The following is a 22670-nucleotide window of genomic DNA, read 5'->3' on the forward strand; positions in this document are numbered from 1 at the left end:
GTATGTGAAAGCCTCATATTTTAAGAAAAAGCAGAATTTCATTTTATAATTATGATTTGATCTCTGCATTAACTTGAAATGAAACAGGTTTATAATACAAACCAGGTTAGTCATATAAAGAAGGATGACCATATTTAAGAGAAAGAAAGGTGTCTTGATCATTCCAGCATTTCTGAACTCAATGAGCTGTGCAGGTTTGCTGAGCTGCTCTGCGCCTGACTTGGCCATCTGTGTAAGTGGGAGTAATCGTACCGATCTACTGAGGGAAAAGTGCTGTATGTCTGTTAGCAGTGGGTATTCTTGTTCTGCCCTTGCAATAGCACTAGCTCAAGACTCATGACTAGATAACTATATTTCTAATAGTCTAAAGAAATGACATTTTTACTTAAAAAGTGGAGACAATTCATGAAGGTATCCTTTCAGCAGTATGCAAACTTGATATCAGGGCTGAAACCTATTCATTTTACTAGTTTATCTAGTCTTCTCTTACCCCAGAATGTTCCTGTTTAAGGATCCCGTGTTTCTGCTGTTGTAATATTTGACAGGACAGTATTATTTTCAGTGTTTCCCAGACACACATGAAATTTTCCAGATAAAACGAGGAACTGCAACTACACTACATGCAGTTACTGAATAAGAAGCTGTGTGTTAGAGGTTTGCATAAGTTAGTTTAAGTCTCACTAACCTGCATTACAAAGCTCTCAGTCTAGCTCTCAGTTCACCTGTTAAGCTTGTGGCTGCCGTATTCAGCCTAACTGCACTGAATGTATCTGGTTTTCTTCTGAGGGCTGATATGGATAAACTGAAGCTTAAATAATAATTGAGAACAATTTCTCCAAGTGTAATTCAATTTCGTTAATCATGTAGGGAACTTGAGAGAGAGCATGGCAGGGTACCTTTAGGAGGTTTTTTAGCAAGGGAAGTGGTGATAAGGTTGGTAGCTGCTATAGAAATTTATAATGTGAAAACTGTTGTGGACAGACTAAAGGTAATACTCATGTCAGTTACAAGGATTGAGGTGCTGCAAGATCCTTTCTTACTCAGTTTCTTTCTACTGGAACCAGGGTCAGGCCCAGGAAACTTAAGAGAATAGCATGGGCAGAAGTTAAGCAGCTAATGCAGCTGGGAGAAGAAACTTTGGATGTATAAGCCCTTCTGCTCCGAAATGTAAGCAGCAACCTTCAAAGCTTACATACAGGTTGACCACAGAAGATGGGTCGTCACCAAGTGAATTCATTCTAGCGCACAGTAGTTGGCGGGTTTTGCCTGCATAGCTTTCATGATGGCATAATAAGCACTGGATGAAGTACATCCGAGTCTGGGATAGATAGACGTTAGGAGCGGTGCATTTTGACAGTTCTGCTGAGGTTGCAGTATTTAGTGTTGTATTTGTGAAGAAGAGTTAACAAGGTTTATGTCCGTTGCTCTGGTGCACAGGCTCCATTTGCTTCTAATGATGATTTTAGTGTGGTAGGGAGTGATGGAGTGTTTAAGGTGAAGTAAGGGTGGACTGGCTCTGGAAAAACATACGTAGAATCATCGTATTCTAGTAGAGGCTGTACTTGTTTGTTTATTTTCTGTATAGGTTCCTGGCTGGATATGACCATCAGGTGCATCATGGTTGGAGGCAGACTTCTTTTAATATTTTAGCAGATTTGTGTGGCTCACAGTGAGCTGCCACATCATTTGTTCTGCTTCCCTGCAGACTGATGTTCTTCTGTGGACCACCAAGGTGGGTGTCACGAGTTAGCAGATCCAGAGGGTAAGCAAATGAGAGTTGGACTTTAAAGAAGGTACACTGAAGCAGCAAGCACATCTTGCATGAAGTTGTTTGAAATTAGCTTGTTCCGAGTGCCTTGAACTGCTCATTAGGAAAATGTAGAGGGCATGGGAAAGTCCTAAACTCTGGGCTGAGGGACTCTCCTCAGGGCTTTGGCAAGGAGCCCTTACATTCGGACTCAGACTTTCTCCCAGTGGTAGGCTTTTTTTTTTTTTTTTGGTGCCTTTTTTTTCAAAGGACATAACAAGACTTGCTCTTTTTTTGTTTTGAAGTGTAGAGGCTAGAGGAGGAGGTTTTGTCATCATTCTGTGGATTCAGATTCAATTCAGGAATCTTTGGGCTCCAAGAACAAAGGAGATGTACATAGAGATGGTAATTTTGTATTTGGGCACCTTGTTTCTGCTAAATTGGCATTTTTGTTGTGTAACACTTTTTTATTTTCACTCAAAATGGTTTTGGTTGTTATCTTGGAATAACCTCTGTGAAGAGACTTTGGCAACTATTCTATGTGTTCTATGTGTTCTATGTATTCTATGGGCCTTTAAATAAGGGCAGAAATTTGACTCTGTTGTTGAGATGCAAGAGGATATGGAAACAATGATTTATGTTTGATTTATGTTTTGCATGTACCCTTTTGGGGTATCCTGTTTATAGTGCTCTAAAGATGCAGCCACGCTGATTTTTGGCCCTGTAGTTATGCAGACTTTGATGGAAACGTGCCCACTTACCCCGTGGCTAAAATCTGGCTCAGAGCTTGTTGGCTGCGGGCACTTGCTAAGTGAAACACAGGAGGTGAATCGCATTTCCAACAGCTCCTAGATTTATAACTGGCATTACTGAAAACTTTCTTGCTTTGTTTTTTGTTTTTTTTTAAAGCCATGCAAGCCCATAGGAAAAGCCTTTTGGAATTTGTGAACATTCCTGTATTTTCAAACAAAGTCAGAATATTAGCAGTAGGATGCAGGAAAACACCACTTTTCTTATATCTGTCTCACATTGATATAAACCTGTTTAGAAACCAGTAAGATCTCTGAAATTTGAGGATCCATTTGCACATTTCTTAATAAATCGCATGGTCAGTCATCCTGTTTTCAGGCTCCAGAGAGTACAACTAGTGGGTGTTACCAAGCTGTACTGTAGTGCTGTAATTAGTTGTATGTTTTCTCCCTGCTTGGAGAGAAAAAGCAAAACCAGAGAAGGTAACAACCTTGGACAATATTTAAACCTTATGTGAGGCAACCAGCCTGAATTTGGGCCACTATACCTTATGAATTACAGAGGATATTTATAAATCAGTGGTTCTGATAGTCTGCCTTTACATGGTTCACATGGTTCAGTTTAATAGATGGTTTCTGGCCACAGTGTTAATTTAATCATTCTGGGTCTGAGATATTTATTAAAAAGATGGTTAAGGTTTTCAGGTAGGGATTAAAATAACCTTATTGAAAGTCAGATGCAGTTGGCTTGTTATGAGGGAAAAAATCTGTCTTTTTTTTTTCTTGAAGATGGCCTGTTCTTGTCACAGAACAAGTTGACCTGCAAAAATGTCCCCAGCAAAAATGACATGTCATGGGCCACAGTGAAGACCATTTAGTGCCACTGTATCATGGCTGGACTCCTGGGAGGTAGTCAGCAGGTCTCTGTGGAGTATATTCCTGTGAGAATCAGGGGCTTAGTTTGCAAAGTGTGGTGTAAATGAACGCGATGTTGGATTCATAGTATCCTCTCAAGTCATCATTTCTTTATCATGTCATTACTTAGGTATTAGTGAAGCTAATTGATCATACTGAGAAAATTTTGTGATAAAGGCTTTTGAGCAGCTTAACGTGTCTCATGATTGAACAGATAAAAGCTGAAGATGGAAAATCATTCTGGAAATTAGATAATTGTTATTTTTTTTTATATCTGTGAAGATAGTTAACCACTGAAAAAAACTTTGAGTGTAATGGTGGAGTCCTTTTTCCTCATTTAAAACCCTCTTTTGCTAAAAGTTGCTGTACTATGTTGTCTAGAACATTAGCTTGGTGCTGAGAGTTTGGTTACAGACTACAAAGTTTGTATTAATATTCAGTTATTTCTTAATTAGGTCATATCCTTCCTTTGATGGATATAGTAATAGTTTGGCTCTACTGTGGGCCAGTATCACTTTTGTGTAGAAAGTAGTAAGTAGCAGCAGGAGGACTTGGAATGAGCCGTCTTGGAATTTAGACACATGCTTTTTATTAATCTCCATTGACAGTTGTATAGCCAAATCCTGCAGTAGCCTTTGAAAATTTCCGCTGAAGTATTTGGTTTTGTCGTTGTTGAAGTCCCAGCTGGGTACTGTGAAGATATGAGTCATTCACTAGCGATGCTGGACAGTTCCACGGTAGTGTGGCCTCGGGCCATCAGTTTACACTGTGAGGTCTGGGAGAGTAAAGAAACCCCAAAGCTGAAGGAGAGTTTGTTACTGCTAATGCCTGACATAATATTTAGATAGACTAATTTGACATAAATGTACTGTCCACCTGTCCCTGTCCCCTGGCCTCTGTTGTGCCCATTTGTGCATGGGGTGAATGGAAGTGACTGCTTATTCCTATCCAGAGCTGCCTATTCCCTGGATGAAATTTTATCAGTTTGAACATGGAAATGAATTTTCTCTGTGCAATGAAATAACATAGCCATTATACACCTATACACAACAAAACATGTTGGTTTTAGTGTATACTTGTTATGCATCTACTGTATCATATAACTCTCTGCATTACAGCTTAAAATTCATAGTAGCAAATTCTGTCCTCTCTTTTCTGAGAAGAGACTGAAAAGCCTTGGATAGATTATTAAGAGAAAAGAGGACATGAGAGAAATAAAACAGAATGGTCTTAAGAAGGTCATTCAAAAACTCTTTTCCCTGTCCTCAGGAAACAGCACTCTGTGAGTTTGAATTTTAGAGACAAATTTCAGAACTGATAAAAGGAAATGCTTGCACACAGCCTGGACAAGATGCATGTGAAACTCATTGCTCCAGAAAGTTGCTGGGGCCAAGAACATAGCAAACTTAAAAAATAATTTGGATGCTAACGGATATTACTGATAACCAGAATTATAATAATAAATAACCAGAATTATTATAATAAATGCTATCAAAGTTTGAAAGAGATATTACATTTCATGCTTTGGGGCATAGGCTAATCTCTGTCTGACAGATATCAGGATGAGACTTGTGGCAAGATGATGTCATGTCTACCTTGTGTGGGTTTCATATGCTACAGTCTAAACTTACCATGCTGGCAGTATACAAAACTATGTGAAAATGTTGTCTAATTGCTTAGATCAACTACTATGTACAAAATCCTATAAAATGTGCATCCCTACCCATAGAAGAGGTAATCATCTCAAACATCATTTTTAAACAAATTAAGTCAGGAATAAATGCAAAGGGGTTAGGAATCTTTGTGATTGTGTAGGTGTCAAAATGGTATTGACTTTCTAAATGGTCTCGCACTACACTGGACACATGTCCTGAGCATATATTTCTGTTAGGGTGCATTGGTTTTTTTAATATGCAATTAATTGCGAGTTGTGATTACAGGTTTTGCTGCTTGGTCTTATTGCCTTACTCCTAAGTCTAGTATATCACCTCTTCTAGATACAAGGTCTTATGCTAACATCCTTTTTTCCAAGCAGAGCTGCCCCTCAACTAGGGCATGTTCTGCTGTGGAGCAGTTTGGGTACCACTCGAAGCAAAAGCCAAAATGGCCTTGCATTAAAGTTCATTAGCTCAAAATATCCAACCAGAAAAAATGAATCCCAAAGCAATTCTTTGATGTGTTTCCTAACTGCCTCTTACAACTGTGAAAGGGAATAAAACAAAATACACATTTGGTAGTAATGTGATGATTATGTTATATTACTACTTTTTTGCTGCAAGAATTTCTGTGAGATCTTGCAACTGGTTTCTAGGGTAACTCTAGGACCCTCTAGAATAATAAGCACCATTATTTTATAACCTTCTGGCAGGGTACAAGCAAAATGTAGCCATTGCCCTCAGAGAAATTCAGCTTCAATTGTCCGTCCTGTAAATAAGCACACTGCAGAAAGAAGTTGTCTCAGAACTATTAAGTTCTGTAATGGCTATAATAGTAATGGCTATTAAAGGAGGGCTCCATGGAACCAAAGTTGTTTTTATTTTTGCTCACATGAGAGGTTTCATGTGAAATGATGTGTTAACAGGCACTGTGCGGACTTTCACAGTGAAACACTCATCTGTCATACAGACCTTGTCCCAGGTGAACAGTGCCAGGGAGAAGAGGAAAGTTTTAATCTCTTTCCAAGTTCAGGTCTGGCAGCAGCGTTTGGACTGGTTTTTAGAGGTGGTATGGAAGGGTAACTTTATAAAGCAAAGGATCTCATTACCCCTCTCCCTGTCCCCTAACCAGGATAATTAATATCCAAATGTTCCCTAAGATTAGTTTTATTTCCCGCCCAGCTCACTGACAGGCAGTACTGAGATCTGAATTCACAGCGGGCGAGAGCAGATGGCTACCTTCGCTAACAGATTACTGCATCAAGGCATACAAACTGTGCAGCTTTGTCTCAATATACTTCAACATATGATTTATAAAGTGAGCATAATAGAAGAAATCTATGATGCCTGTAATAAGAATCACATTACAGCACTGCTTAAAGCACTAGGAGAATTGCCGAAGCAGTTACTGTATACTTGTGCTGATTTTCAAATCTTATTAGGTAAGAAAGCATTGCCTGGAAAATAATTTGTCTTCTCTTTGCTATTGCTTGCTTTCATTTCATTTTTATTGAACTAATTAAACTTAGACATTTCCAATACATATAGTTTCTACTGAACTTCTAGCAAGCATATTAATGTGTTACATTAATAGTGTTAATTCACACTAGTCAGATGGTTAATTGTAAATTGGGACTTTTTTTATAAGAAAAAAAATCCCTCTGCTAAACTTCTATACCTGCAAGTCCATGATGAAACTGCTGTACTCTAATGGGGGGAAAAAAGGGGGCGGGGGAGGAGAAAGAGAAGCCTTGTTTCAGGAAAAGAAAAGTCACGGCAAAATAATACATACATATCCAGCATAGCAGATAAGCTCTGCTGTTTGAGATGATAAATTGCAAGAAAAGCATGCCTAGAATTGTTGATGAGAAATTCCTTCTAACTGAGGGCAAGGCTGCTTGCAATGTTCAGCAGCTCCAAACAATGGCACAGTATCTCTTCAGGGAGATCTGATATTTCCAGCGTGTTGCATGATTATTTGCCATGTAAATAAATACGACGTGAGGTCTTGTGTGCCTGAAATCTATCAGCGTTACTGGCATTATTTTTGAAGAGGGTCAGCTCCAAAGGAGCCTACAGCTTGTTGGCTCTTTGGAAGCACTCGGCGCACTGGACCTGTTACTCTTCTGGAGGCGCCCATTGCTTTGGGCGCTGAAGAAGGGGATACACAGTGGCTTATAGCTCCGTGAGATGGAGGGGGAGTCCTGGCTCTTGCACAGGCTGGTGAGTGACACCATCTCCCAGCTTTTGTGCCTTACTGAGGGCAGTAGGTAACTCTGCCCCAGGGTAGCAGCCCCTTGCCGTCACTGATGCCCTCTGTCCTTTCTCTCTCGCATGCCCTCCTGCTGCCGTTGCCTTGAGGATGTCGGTGCTGCCCTGCGCTCTGTGGCCTGTAGGAGAGGGAGGGCTGCAATCTCCTAGGCGAGACCGTGGGCTAGTGGGATTTTCCTGTTAGCATAGTGGAGAACAGTGGGAATACCAGAGTGGCAGTTAGTCACTGGAAGATAGAGATTTCATTGCAACTGCTACAAAGATGACAGATTAGGATACAATTTCATGTTTTAAAGAATTATTATTTTTTTTTAAAGAAGGCAAAAACAATTAGGATTACTTCCATTTGCGCACCTGAAACATTCCCCTGTATAATTAGCTTAATGTATTTCCACATACTGTAATGTTTTCTTAGGATGCGAAGTGGAGAAGCCACAAGAAAATGTTATGCAGCAGCTTAATGTACTTGTACTTACATGTTTCCACAGATGTTGTTTGTACTCCCTGCCTGAACAGTAACTGACCACACCGAATTTCTGATTAAGCAATATTATTGATTGCATTCATACATTTCCCATAGAACTTGAGTGACGTCTATTTCTGGCTAACGCAAACCTACATTTTTCTCTTTTCTCTTTATTTTTTGCTTTTATCATAGACTTGCCCTCGGCCAACTTAAGCAGTTACAACATCACTGTTGTGGAAGGCAAGAGCATCACGTTGTATTGTGATACTGCTGGAGGGCCACCTCCTAATGTGTCCTGGGTGCTCACTAATCTCGTCTCAAACCATGAGGTAGGTTTCATGTTCAAATGGGCGGCAATTCAGGCAAGAGACATCTGCCAAAGGATGGAGTAAAGCCTCGTCTCCAGCTTTACTAAACTTTTTATCAAAAATGCAAAGGACGTTCATTTGTAAATGAGAGTGCTGTGATTTCATGGAAATAATTAGCAAATCAAGATACTGATTTCTTATTATTCCAAGTGATTTCTTATTATCCCAACTACCTGAATAGACACAGTAAGTCTAATCTATTCTAATCATAAGAAAAGCTGTGGGTCTCTAATTTTATTATATTTTTCAGGCCAAAAGCTTGATGTGCTGAAACTTTGGTTGTAAATATTAAATACTTTGTGGTTTGTTTTATTTTCCTTCAACAAAACATGGTGATGACAGAAAGCCTCAAAAGTCAAAGTTTTACTAAAAGAAATGGCAAAGTTTTCTTATGAAACTTGAAAATGTTGCTGCAATAAAGCCATCCAGAGGGTGGGAATTTTTGTTTCCTCAGATCCCAGTATTTGGTGTCCATGAGACTCTGTGCGAGTGGAGTTTCTTTCTGATGGAGGTGGTGATAAGGAGAAGCATTCAAGCAGGTCTTCAGCATGCAGCTGCTGGTTTCTTAAGTTGTCATTATTTACAGTGTGCAGAATGCCCATTATTTCCAATTTCATGGCCTGGGCTCCTCTGCGTTCTTGAGGGTACAAACTGCCTACAGCTTTTGGCTCTGTACAAAGCGTGTGATGTGTACTTTGAAAACTGTTCCTGCAGTGCAGAAGAGACAGGACCTCTGAGGTCTCTTAATCTTTGCACGTTCTGCATGGAGATCATTACATTAGGCCTATGAAGAGTTTGACTAACATGTCTTTCAACTGTCATAAATAAGAGCTCTGCAGAGTTCCAGTTTTATTTCTGAATTTCTCTCTAATCTGTAAAACTACCCAAAGGCACCAGTCGTCGTCAAGAACAAGAAATTAAAACAGTTTGGGGAACCTATGCCAAGTCGTGCTTTTTCTTTTTCTTTTTCTCTCTCTTTTTTTTTTTTTTTTTTTTTTTTGAGTTATGAGCCAACACAAATGTGGGATACTGTTCAAAAAGTGAGATCACCTCATTTTTTAACTCTCCTATCTTTGAAATGCCATGTTTGGTTTGTTTCAAGTTTTCCAGAAATATTCTCTCCTGGCATAACTTTGTGAGATTTCAGAGGGGCTTATAATATAGGCTAGCTACAACCTTAACCATGGAGCACAGTAGTCTTTTCAGTAGCAGAAGAGAAAGTGCCTTTTAAAGTTCAATTGCCATTCACAACTATCCTTCCCTTTCTGCAAGTGTTGTTTTTTATTTTCTTTTTCTCACTTCCATATCTCTGCTTCTGCCTCCCTTTTCTTCACCTCCTCTGCTGCTTTTGCCTGTTTTTCCTCTTTCCTGATTTACAAGGAGAAATATTAGCAAAAGCTAAAATTCAACACCAGCCCTGTGAAGTTAATTGCATGCTTGGCTTGTATGCTGGTGTCTAATTCTGTTGATGCTGGTTAGACTTTTCTTGCAGTCTGTTTCAGCGCTGATCCTGCGATTGAGCCCCGAGCTCTAACTCTTGCTCCGATGAGTGCTCGCCTCTGAGAGTTATGTCCAAGGGGAAACGTGCTTTGGGGTGTTGGCTTTTCCACTCCGCGGGGTCTCACTGAAATCAATGGGACACTTGACTTGAGTTGAGTTAAGATGTCATCTCAATGTTTAAAATCCTGGTCCTGCAATGCCATGTGCAGGAGTGGTCCCACCTATCCCCATAGGCTGCCTCTGGAAGTCACTGTGGTTTTACAGGTGCAGCATATTGTTTGCTTGCTTTCTGTGCAGTATCAAGCATACATGTACACTAAAAAAAGTACGCCCAAAAGGAGTTTTTTAAATGATGTTCCTCGTTGTTTATTTTCTAAACGTGTTTTGGTTCCTTTCCTCTCTAAGAAAATAATCTAACATTTTATGAAAGAATTTAAGTATGGAAACAGTGATTGTATATCATTTGAAGGACCTGATTTAAGAAAGCAGAGGCTGTAACAATCAGCTTTGACACAGTTGTCAAGGTGTAGTAGAGCTCAGAAGGCAGCAGTAGAAGAGGTGTCAAGCTACGCATAAAGGAAAGAGATAAAAGGAAGAGTAAAGCAAGGATCAAGCAGAGTATAGAAGGGAAGAAGAAGATTAAGGAGAGCTGAGATAGACCATAGAAATCAGTCATGAAATGGAAGAGGGGGCGAGCAAGGGAATGGGTACAGAGAAAACAATTTGTGTGGAGGGGAAGAGGTGTTAAAAGAAGGGAGAAACTAGAAGTGACAGGATGAAAGAATGGATGAGGATAGTGCTGCAGCAGAACAACTCTTTTGGGGCTTTAAATCGCCTGCTGCTGATGGTTACAATTGGTTCTGTAGGTGTTTTGCATCTGTTTGGTAAGACACCAAAGTAACACTTTGATTAATTGCAGGCTGATACAGCTAAAAGGAAATGAAACTGGAAAATGCCATTGAACTGTGGCCAATGGTGCGCTCTCCCTTGTTTCTTTACGCCACAGTTGATGCATACTTATTTTTCTGATCATTTGTAGAGTGACACAAGTAAGAATCCTGCCTCGCTAACCATAAAAAACGTTTCATCCATGGACAGCGGACAGTGGATTTCTTGTGTAGCGGAGAACATCGTGGGAGAGGACCAGGCGTCTGCCGAGCTCACGGTGTTCTGTACGTAAGCAGGGCTGCACACGCCTCCCGAGGCCAAACCACGTTGGCACCAACTGTTTTGGGTATAAATATTTCTTGGGTGCAGACATTGTTGAAAGGAAAACTCCCTGAAAGCATGTGAACTATCTATTGCAGTTACTGCTGGGAATAACCCAACCAGCAGTTGTTATTTTTATCTTTTTCTGCTCTGAGTACTTCTGCAAAAATTATGTATCTAAATGCTTTATCTTCCAGTTTGAACAATCTGTAAGTAAACGTCTGAAACCCAAAATATTCAGTGGCACTGTCAGTGTGAAAAGGTTTGTAATGGTGTGCAGATGCATACATGCTATCTTATGAATCTAAGATTCGTGAACACCTCAAAAGGGTCATAGAAATTATTTATATTAGATTACATTATTTCAAGTTTTTTTTTTAATCTAAAGCAACAACTGCTTTGTTCCAAAAAAAATAGCACGCTTGCAACATTTGTTCTGCCAGATGTAAATTTATTTGTCATAGCTTTGAATAATGTACTAATTCATCAGGGCTAAGGAGGGGGGAAGGGCGTGTTGTGTAGAGGCATTGGCGTCTTAGCTCTGAGGTTGCAGCCTGAATTCATTTTATGTGAAATAGACAGGATGTTTTCACAAGTTGCAAGCCTCTGTTTAATTGAAGATGGGAATGGAACGCTTTGTAGATGGAAAACTTTGTTCAGCATGTGCTCATGACAGAGTAAACTAGCAAAATTACTATAGATGCGCTTCAAATGTCTTGTAGGTTGAAATTGGATATGTAATAGCTATGGGAAGGGACATAAACTAGAAATGTTTGAACAGTGTAAATGAGATTCTCAGATTGGCACTGTTATGATTGATAAAAGGGAGTATAACTAGATGAAATTGGATGCAGTTAAGACTGAGTATCAAGGAAAATTTTCCAACAATGAAATAACATGCAAGGTGTTGGAACAGCCTCCTGAGTAGAAGCCTGTAAACTTGAGGCATTCAGCAGGTTTGAACAAAGAAAACGTATCGTAGAAAGTGGTCCTTCCCTCATGGAAGAATCCAGGGAATGAAATCATCTGCTCTGGCTTTGATTCTGTGAAGAAAATCATCTGAAAGTTTGGATTCCTAGCTGAATATATTTGCAGTGCTACTTGCTTTTGGCCAGCTTTTAACTATTTTTAATACTGTTTTGTTCCTTCAGCACTCCTCTGCGCCATTTTTAGTACAGTGAAGCTAAAAGCTCTCTCTCCCTTCTCTGCGATCCAGTAACTGAATTTTCCACACCTTGCAGAGTCTGAGTAGCTCAGTGCGGGTTCGGTTTTTGTCTGAAACTAGTTTATTTTGTTTTTTTCTGAAGAATGGCTTCATTTCCATTCTGAGCATAGTATCCTAGGCAGAGCAGGCAGGCTTCCTGTGTGAGTATCCTCCAGATAGGTATAATGCCTACAACAAGCTGATGAATGACAAATATTTTCCCTGATAACTTGACGGTGGGAAAAAATAAGCCACGTTCAGGATATTCTGATGTTCTTCACTCTTTTTTCCAATATAGTTGCACCAAATATCACATTTATTGAATCTCCAACCCCGGACCACCACTGGTGCATTCCATTCACTGTGAAAGGGAACCCTAAACCCACATTGCAGTGGTTCTATGAAGGGGCTATACTGAATGAGTCTGAATACATCTGTACTAAAATACATGTTATCAATCAAAGTGAATACCACGGCTGCCTTCAGCTGGACAACCCTACCCATCTGAACAATGGTGCTTATACCTTACTGGCAAAGAACGAGTATGGAGAGGACGAAAAACGCGTTGATGCTCATTTCATGTCAGTGCCTGGAGATGGTGAGTATAACGTTTTTATGTTGGCAATTGCAAATTGATGAGAATGTGGGGACAGTGCTCCTGGCCAGCTTACCTGTTTTGAAGGAAGCTTTACCTATGTACTTCTTCTTTGAACTTAAAGTTGTCAGGATTTGTTGTAAAATAATGTTTTTCTTTAACGTTTTCTTGTTTATTGCTCCTCAAGGGAGGTTGTGTTAGTGCTCCATAAATCCTCCCTTTGAGTAACCATTATCAGCACCAGCTAAGGCTGTGCTGTGCATTACTATTTCTGAAGTGCTTTCTCTAGCCTGAGTTCTAATCCTGGGAAGCACAGAGTGCCAATTCAGTCAATCTGCAAGTTTTCTGTACCGCGTATGAGTGCAGCTAGGCAGTGTATCCAAGGACACAGGGAGTACGCCTACAAAGGATGTAGTGCCTTGTTGCAAAATCGATAATGTAGTCTGCCAGTCCGTGCTAATACATTGTTTAGGACACCAGAGGGAGCTGGAGAGAAAACAAGTAACCCAGAGGCAGGATAGACAAGGTCTCAGGTCCTTACGGGCAACTCGACATCTAATTCCCAATCATTTCAATGGAGGTTGGGCACCTGCGTGCCTAGGAATATTCATGCTGAAGATGGTTCCTGTTAAATGTTTGCATCTTACACTGCTCTAAAGGCTCCAGGTCAGTTCTCCTAAATGCCATGTGAGCTGCCTCAAGGTGGACTTACTCACTGAACTGCAGGGACTGCTCTAAGTGGTTGATGTTCATTGTGGTTTGGTCCTTCCTCACGTCTTCAAAGCCATATGTGAAGTGACTGTAAGAGTAACAAGACATACATGTAAGTGTACTGTTATATGTGGAAAAAACCTTGAGTGGACCTTGCACAGCAGGACTGGAAATATAGGCATATTTTTTTGTACGTACTTGGAGAGTCATAACTGAAAATATGTGTGTACCTTTGGCTTTTTAACCATGGCTTAGAAATAGCCTGCCTCTTTTTTGAAACAGCAGTGTGCAGTGATAATGTTATGTGATAGAAAAAATGTGGATATTTAAATTCTCTCTCCTACATTGCAGGCTATAGGCAATAAAAATACAGCCTGTATTTAATATTTGTACCTATCAACTCAGTCTGCTACAGGGAATGAGATGGCAGTTCTTTTCCTTTCCCACCCTTAGAAGAAGAAGGTGAAGAGCTGATACAAGCAGGCTCTATTTACTCCTGCTGTTCTTTGTAGCTCCTCTCCTGCTTTTCCTCTAGAGTCCTTCCTTAAATAGAATCATTACAGAAACATGCCATGGCTTCAACTACTGGCATCCTCTAATACTGCATTATAACAGTTGAGTAAAATGGTTCACCTCATACATTTTGTATACAAGTTCTCTTACCCTCTGATTAGTTATTATGAACCTGGCTTCATTTTCTTATCAGAATAACAATTCCTCTAATACACTTATATGAATATGATTTTATTCTTTCATTCAAATTCCTTTTACTGTTCCCTTTTCCCTTTATGCTTCTCCCCTGTAGGTTGAAAATTTCTCAGTTGTGGCCTTTTAAATTGTTAAAAAGAACAGAAGGTATCCTCCCAGTTAGAAAGACAGCATTATTTATTCGTTGCTTCATTTTTATAATTGTAAGCAATTTAAATATCCAAGATAATCTATGCTGTGTTCTTTAAGCATTTCTCAAGCTCTGAGGTGGATTAAGCTTCACAAAAACTCTATAGAGGAAACTAGAATACATACAGAGAAGATGTAACTGTATTAGAAATCAGTTGATGTGTAGTGGATTGCACCAAACCAGTCTTAAAAATTAATGACAGGGGAAATTGCTTATCTAGTTAGACTCCTCAATATTGTTTTTATTAGTAGGGCTTTTTCCTATAGGGCTTATGACATTGAGCTTTAGAATATTCCACAACATCGTTGCCTCCTCCACTGAAGCTGTCGTAAAAGCAAATATTAAAAAACTAGAATCCTCCATGCATTGCATTACTGTTCTTTTTTTGTTCTTTTTTTTTTTTTTCTCTACTACTACTATTTAAAGCACTGCCAGGATTTTTCAAACCTTTAAAAGGCCTTTTCAGCCCTGTCGTTACTGTGTAGTTTCTTCTTTTGGCCCACGTATCATACAATGAAGCATAAAGATTAGGCCTACGCCCTGGTGTTATGTTCATTTCCATGCCTTCATGACTGAATTAAATACCAGCCCTGATGTTTCATGGGGTGGGGTATCCTCACTGAGCTTTGAACCAATTCTGTGGTTATTACATCACTCACGGGTAAATGCACTGGAAAAAAAGAAAAGCAAATTTAAAAGCCCTTCCCCTATAGACTCTATGTTTATTTAGGATGAAGTCAACAAAGGCTGAAGCATGTTGTTTTATTACTCCACCTTCAAAGCTGTTTCAAACACAATAATGACAAGATTTGTGCTAGGATGCTTCCAGCATGCTACTCGCAGAATGTTTTTTGCTGGACTAAGGATGCAGGCATAAAGGGGAGGAAGGCATGTACGGCAGTGGGATTTGGATCAAGTTAATGATATCACAGTTAATGTAAATTAAAACTTGGTTTTAAAATATGAAGGTCCGGGAGAATAAATTTTACATTCTGTTAGTGAGTTTTTTTTTTTTTTTAACTAGTCTTAATCTGCTAAACTTGATGGATTCCGGTGTAACTGTTCTTGCTGAGAATGATTTGACTATTACAGCCTACAATGCAGTGAACAGTAAGCAAGAAACACTGGTGTTTTATTCCGGGGATTGTTTCCATAAATGATCTGTAACAGCTAACGAGCACTGGAGAGATTGTTAATAATAATAACTATTTATAGGTAAGCTTGTTCATCTACCAGCCTTCTGCTCTAAAATTCAGCTGAAGGAATTCAAGTCACGTAGTATCTTGTCAAGGTAAAAGAATATGTGAAATATGCCTTAGAAGTAGCATCTTGCTAGTGTGGCATAATAACATGGGGCTGTTTTACAGAAGTATTTTTTTGGCTTGAGTCTTTTGCTGCTGCTTTATTCTGAAAATGTCAACTTTGTAAAGGAAGAATTAAGCACATCAAATGTAGTTGATGCAGTTTATAAAGATGATTGGATAGGATATGTCTATAACAGTTTATTTGCACAACAACCTGTCCTAATGGAGACCAAAACAACAATGTTGCTCTTTGTTTACATTAAAAATAATCGCATATAAACATGCAGAATTACTGTGGTGAGGTTTCATGTTAAAATAGCTTCAACAAATGTTTTGATGATTGAGTAGATATGTTTTTGTGTAGGGAACACTGTATAGAAACTTGGGTTTGGTTCAGCTTTTTGATTTTTTTATTTAATGTGAAGTATTTAGTTATATAAAAGATTTTTGAATAGAGTAGATGACTTCCTAGTACATATGCTCCTGGCAGAGATTAGGGGTTAAACTAATCCGATTAGTTTATCCCAATTCCGGTAAAGAATAACAATAATGTTGCCATCTAATTCCGGAGTGAAGGTCTAGGAAGATTTTTTTTTCTTTCTTTAGATCATGAGAAGTAGGACTCATAAAGAAGGTAAATTGGAAATATATTCTTTCATCAGTTGAATGTTTTATATTGGAAAAACTGAATCTATGAACATTTATGGACAGACAAGCCTGGTCAGAAGTTGCTTGAGAACAGATAGGAGTACATGCTCATGTCATTTGTTATTTATTTCTACAGATGGACATGGCCATTCTCATGGGGTCTTCTTAACCTATATTTCTGGGTCTTATATCTTCAGGTGTATTTAAAATGAACCTAATTATCTGCTGTCTTTCTGCAAATAGGTTGCAACTCCTCCTTTGTATTTTCAACACAGATTCTCACACTGTTGACTTAAGCAGAAACAAGTGTGTTCTGGTCATACTTCACGGTGGCTTTATGCCAGTGTAATGCTGCTGATATGGAATTACTGTATGATGCTATGAACAGAATTATGTTTTTTGAAGTTTGATTCATCTCTAGAGGTTTAAACTATCTGTTAATTTTATTTACAAAACAACAAAAAGAACGAGTAAATATATGGAAAAGATAATTAGGTGCCTACTATATGAGGCGAGCTGTGAATACGTCATAGACCATGATGATTGAATATGTGGAAATATAGCACAAGTATCGAAGCATGATTAGACTAATAGTATACTACTTTCAGTGGGCATTCTGTGCATTATACTTGCATATGTGCTCAGCCTTACACATGTGCAGTAATTAGAAAAAGCTGCACCCTGGAACTAGTAACATCCTGAAAAATATAGACTAGATGAGTATCTGCTTGAATAATGGCTGGATTCTCTAGTGTCTTTGCCTATGGGAGATCTTGCTCTTTCAAAAAGAGTTGTGTCTGTGGATCAGCTGGGCAGCTGGTTTCCTGGGAGCATCCTCTAACAGAGTAAATGAAGTGCTGCTTAGTCCATTGCTACCTCCAGCCTTTAAATCTGCCAGCTGCTGCTGGTTCCAAACCCATTTGCCCAGTGATTTAATTGCAAAATTTTTTGACCAGGTAAAAGCTAGTGATTGTAACTCCCACCAAGGCCTGCTTCCACCTAATGTCAGAGAGAATTTAACATTGGTTTTCAACAAGAATAGTTCCTGCTGCGCTTATTCCAGATATGCATTAACATTGCAGAGCAGAATTTTTTCCATTTGAGAAATATGCTTGCTTTTACGAGAGCTAATGCCCTGTGCATTAGCTGTTTCACATGAAGCAAAGCATTAATGGTTAGAATTGCTCTAAAATAATTGTAAGAGTAATCTGATAAACAGCTAGAACAATATTTTGATGTTGCTTTGTGTTTGCATAGGTATTGACCATTGTTACTGCAAATAACATGTGAACTCTTAAAAAAAATTCCTGAAGAAACTCTTACTGTTCCAGCATTTGCAATCTATTTACAAAGGCTTTTTTTTTTCTTTCTTTTTTTTTTTCTCTTCTCCATGTACAGGTAGTGGCCCAATTGTGGATCCAGACGTTTATGGTATATATTTGATTTTCTTTTTCTTTTCTTTTAACAATAGAAATGAAGGAACTCAAACCACTAAAAGATTGAATGTCAGGCTCAGTTAAACTGAAATGGCACATATTATAACACAATTCTAAAAGGTACTTTGTATTGTTGGTTCTTTTCCTGCCTTATATAATTTAAGATAAATGAGGGCAATGTGACGTTTTACTTTGCTGCTTTTGATTCAGGTTAGGAGAAGCATAAATCCATTGCTACCGATAGTTACAATTGGTCCTGTAGGATAACAGCCGTCTGATGCAGCTCATGGACATGAGATTTTCTGAACCTTTCAGAAGCATTTCTTGAAGGAATGAGAGTTCATGATTTCTCCTTATATAACTCAATTTATTTTTCCAGGGATGATTCCATACTTGTTTTGCCTCCAAAAATATTCCCCTAAATCCCCTGTAAAAATGAGGTTGGCACAAGTGAGTTTTCCTGTAGGCAATTTATTTTTCTCTGTCTGCTCTTTTGTACCTTCCCTTAATCTCTCTTGCATAAGCAGAACATCAAGTCAGTGATATCTGAGTGTCTGCCAGAAGATTTGATGACACAGTGTTCACGTTATTTTTTTTGTTGGGCAAAATGTTTTAGGCTGTACCTAGCAAAAGCCAGTGTGCGCTATCATAGAAGCTGCAAACTGAGAAACAGCCGGCTAGTTTCACATAATGCTTCTGGTGTACTTCTGCTCAGCATGAAAGTCCATCCTCACCAACACATCCAAAACACCCTTTAGCTTCCAGCAGAAGCTGGATCCTATTCGGAGTACTTGTATTTGGATGAAATGGCACATGACTCAAGCTTCTTTAAGCTGGTTTAAATGTTATTGCTTTGATTCCATTCCATGTCATTAAACTTTAGCAAATGTGCAATTGAAGCATCAATTTGGCTTTAAATGCTTAGGAAATAGCTTCCCCTCCCTCTTTTTCCAAATTCTTTTTATTTGGGAGGGGGAAGGGGAGAGGAAAGGGGGCGATGGTTTGCACGGTTTCCTACATGTGTTGTGTTGTGTAAGTTGTATACATGAAGATCTTGATTCTGCGATGTTTACCCAGGTCCTGATGCATGCGTATGACTTTAACTGTGTGAGCACTGTGATTTGGTTGACTTTGGTGGATTCTGTGGAAACGTGTGCTTTGGGGTGTGCAAGTGAATCAGAGCCTGGAAGATCCGGTCCTGATTAAAACAGCATTCCTTTTTATTTCTAGTTTTGCTTTCTACTTTTTGAAATTGCTGCCTTTGATCTTTGTTTCAGTGACTCAGTGCTTGCTTTGTGAAGCACTTTGTAGTCCGGAGCGCTTCCTTAATTATTCCAAATTCACAAGTCTAGTTAGTGAGACAGGAATAAATAAGACTGGCTAAAAAGTCAAGAAACCGCCGTACTCACGTCTCTGGAGAGCCACCGCTTGCACGGCCCTGTGCGGGAGCCGCCCTGGGACTCGCTCTCCCCGGGGACAGGCAATTCCTCGTGGCTTTGCTTCAGACGCATCATCTCCGCGCTCATCTGTTTACCCCCAAAATTAGACTCCGTGGGAAGGAGGATGTAAAGGCTTCTCTCACCCTGTTCTTCCCTTCAACACATATCTTTTGGCCTCCTGTGCTAGCCAGAGTACATGTTTGCAGCGTGAAGAGTGCAGACAGCTGCAGAGGACTTGATCTTGAAGCATGCTGGGCAGCAGCTGGATGTTTTCAGGTGCCCCTGGTGCAGTCGGTGGGAGTTGCGAGCTGGTTGTGCTCTGCAGGGGTCACGGCGCTGCCGGCAGCGTGGGCCGGGCTGGTCCTGGCCGCCAGGGCCTGTCCCCCTGCTGTGGGGTGCAGGGCCCCGGAGGCGGCCGGGGCAGCCCCAGGCCCGGGGGGCGTCAGGCACTGCCGCGGGGATGGGGTGAGGGCCAGGCAGGGCTGTGGCGGGGCTGGAGCCAGCACCGCTGCGGTGTCGCGGGGCAGCGACGGGTGGCCCGGTGGGGCCAAGATGGCGGCCGCAGGGAGGCCGGGGGCAGGCGGGGCAGGTCAGGCCGGTGGCGCCCTGGGCCTGGACAGCAGGGCTGGACCTTGACAAAGGGGGGGTGTTTTTCCCCACCTGAACACAGGCGGGAGGAAGGTGGAAGGTGACCTGGCAGGGCTAATAACAAGCTGATAATGAAGTAAATTGGAGCAGGGCCTAAAGGGGAGGCCTTTTGCCCCAGCAGACCAGGGTGACTGGCCTTGCGGCTCGCTTGTTGCCAGTAGCGGATGGCGGAGGAGCAGCCCCTGCCTGCCCCGGGGCAGAGGCCTGCAGCGGGTCTGCGCTGTGCTGCAGCGAGCCAGGACCAGGGCTCCGCCATCAGCGCCCCTGTGGGCGGTGCGGGGTCTGGCCTCCCCTGTCCTGTGCCTCGTGTGAGGTAATTCCCAAATGTTTTCCGTGAAATGCTTTACAAAGTGCTGCGGGAAACAGGAGGGCGGGTGAGCTGACAATGAGATGCTAAGCCAGCTTCATTGGCGCTTCAGTTCATGCTTTTTCCGTGCCGCTTTTTCTGATGTGGCTATAAACAAGGAGGGAGGCGGTATGCTGCATGAAACCGCCCTCCCAGGAGCGTTGCGCAAAACGGCTCCCTGTGACCGTGCTTTTTGTCTGCTGCTTTGCACCCCGTTTATAGAACAGCTGCAAAATACCACCCCGCTTGAGCTGCGGTTTATCTCGGCTGGCATCGGCGTGTGTGGCTGCGCGAGGTACACGGCAGCGGGGATCGAGCCCTGCAGCGACAGCAGCCCCGCGCGGTGTGAGTCAGGAGGCGTGATCCTGTCTGTGCCCGCGTGCTGCGCTCGGGGTTTCGTAACAAAATGAGCAGGCGTTCGGTTAATTGAGATTTGCCCCTTTTTGGCTGGATGGTGGTTGTGCACGCTTCCCTTGCCTGGCTCACCCAATTTCAGGAGGCTTTGAAACTCTGGCACTGCTTCAAATGCAAATTGTTCACGGTTATAGGGTGGGAAATGGCAGTGCAGCACCGATGTACCCAAGTGGCCTACTTTATCCCTTTCACATTTTAATACAATACTGTATTCAGAGGATTCACAGCCCCAGACTTGAAATACTTTGGGTCGTTCTCATGAGTCCTTCAGTGTATGCTTTCCAGTATCTTAGGGCAGAAAGGAATATAAGCACAGCTGCAAATACAGTTCATCAGCTTTTGCCCCCCATTGTCTGCAGGTTAAAATTAAGAGCAATAAATTTTCCTCTTAAAAGCTGATATTACAGAGATAAGCTCTTAATATTTATTTTATCTATTGGTCCTATTATATGGTCAAAGCTATCATAGTGAAGACATTGCCAGCAGATTGTAAAGAAAGCCCAGTCTTATAGCCTGAGATACTTGTTATAAACTGGATTTTTTTCACTGATCCAGAGTCTGGATGCTGCCTGTAGGTGAATAAAACCAAACTCTCCTTTCCTGTGGCAAAACTTGTAGTCATAGCAGTGGATGGTCTGTGCAGCTCCCTGTCCAGGCTGCCTGTGCAAATGAGGAATGGGATTGATTTTGCAAGAAGTAAGGATTGCAACTTTGTAAGAAGTAAGGATTTTAGCTTTGCTGCAGAGGAAACTGTAAACAAAGGGGTGCAATGCTGAGATGGAGAATTTAAGTGGTAAAAGGCCAGGAACTTAAATCTGCTTTCCCATGAAAGCTCCACAGACTTAATATATATTATAACTTGAAAAAATCCTGTCCGTTGGCATATATGGTGTCGACCCAGAATAGGCTACATGAGTTGGTTGGACAACCTGACTGGACCGACTGTAGCATTGGCAGCAGAGGTAGCTGTGTAGATTCAAATAGCAAAGAAATCTGCAGCCTGATGAGTGCTGTGCAGAGAGACAGTGTGTTTGTGCATGCATGAAGATCAAGGCCGGTGCAGCTTGTTGCTGACGTTTCCAGCTGAGCTCTCCAAAATGGCCTTGGGAGCTGAAGAAGATAAACTTCACCAAGGCGCAGCCAGGCCCTCCCTCCCTCCCCTTGCCAGGTGGCAGCTCGGGGGTCACAAGAGTTCCTGCCTCTGCAGTTTGTGTGAGCTTTGGCTCTGCATTTTACTTTTTCATATTCACAATTTCATCTATAGGCTTGGGGCACTGATTTTAATCAAAATATAGATAAAGAAATACACAATTAATTGCAAATTTAAATTACAGTGCTGGAGGTGCATTTGTAGTAAATGCAGTTATTGTCCGTGTTTGTTTTCTTTCATCTACACCCACATTGTGGTCATAAAACTGGAACATTTTATGTGTATTTCTAGATGTAATCATAAAATACTTTTAGCCTTTTTGTTTTAATGCATGGATTAAAGTTCATACGTGTATTATTTAATTCTTGTTACCTTGTTTGAATAATTCTGAGAGAAAATCATGGACTGCACGTATCTGTGTTTCATTTTTAAATAATTATAAATAATTAAGCCATGTTTATTCTTTTGATGGAATTGTCCTGAATTCACCCCTGCAGACCTATAAGTAGTATTGTTTCAATAAATCAAATGTCTTTGGACCATCTCAGGCACTTAGCTTTTTTCAGGTTTACCTGTATGACAGTTCAGCATGTTAGACTGTAATCTCTATGTGCACAACAGTATTTCTGCTTATGTTTAACCTAAGAAAAACATCTATTTCCCATTTGATGGTAATAAACTAGCTGAAAGGCTGTGTGCCCAGTTATCCTCTGCTAAACAGAAAGTCCCCAAGCTAATTTCTAAGACTGTCCTATATTTGGCTGAATACAAGGCAAGGAAAGTTCAGTGTAGAGGGCAGTCTTTCATTTTTAATGGGAAGTCAGAATCGCATAAAAATAGCTTTATGGATGGAGTTCTTATTTAACTCTAGTTTTTCTAATATATGTTATGGTGTAGATTCCTTTTCTATAATGCTGCAGAGAGAAGCAGCTTCTTTTTTCAAGTCTGTCAATCACACCCCATTTATTCACAATTACCTGCCACAAGGATCCCCCAA

The 22670-nt window shown here is 40.7% G+C and overlaps 1 protein-coding gene across 4 annotated transcripts in view; it reads left to right on the forward strand.

The window, feature by feature from the left end:
• LOC112978757 (BDNF/NT-3 growth factors receptor) overlaps positions 1-22670 on the forward strand; it is a 201910-nt gene that overhangs the window by 32585 nt on the left and 146655 nt on the right. For 2 of the 4 annotated variants that reach the window (XM_026092447.2, XM_026092446.2), the window contains exons 6-9: positions 7996-8132; positions 10711-10843; positions 12383-12682; positions 17639-17671. In XM_026092447.2, the coding sequence (XP_025948232.1) occupies positions 7996-8132; positions 10711-10843; positions 12383-12682; positions 17639-17671 (603 nt within the window). The remainder of the gene's footprint in view (positions 1-7995; positions 8133-10710; positions 10844-12382; positions 12683-17638; positions 17672-22670) is intronic. The other 2 variants (XM_064502656.1, XM_064502655.1) reach the window with 1 other exon arrangement.

The sequence above is a fragment of the Dromaius novaehollandiae genome, chromosome Z (genome assembly GCF_036370855.1).
Source record: "Dromaius novaehollandiae isolate bDroNov1 chromosome Z, bDroNov1.hap1, whole genome shotgun sequence".
Lineage (NCBI taxonomy): Eukaryota > Metazoa > Chordata > Aves > Casuariiformes > Dromaiidae > Dromaius > Dromaius novaehollandiae.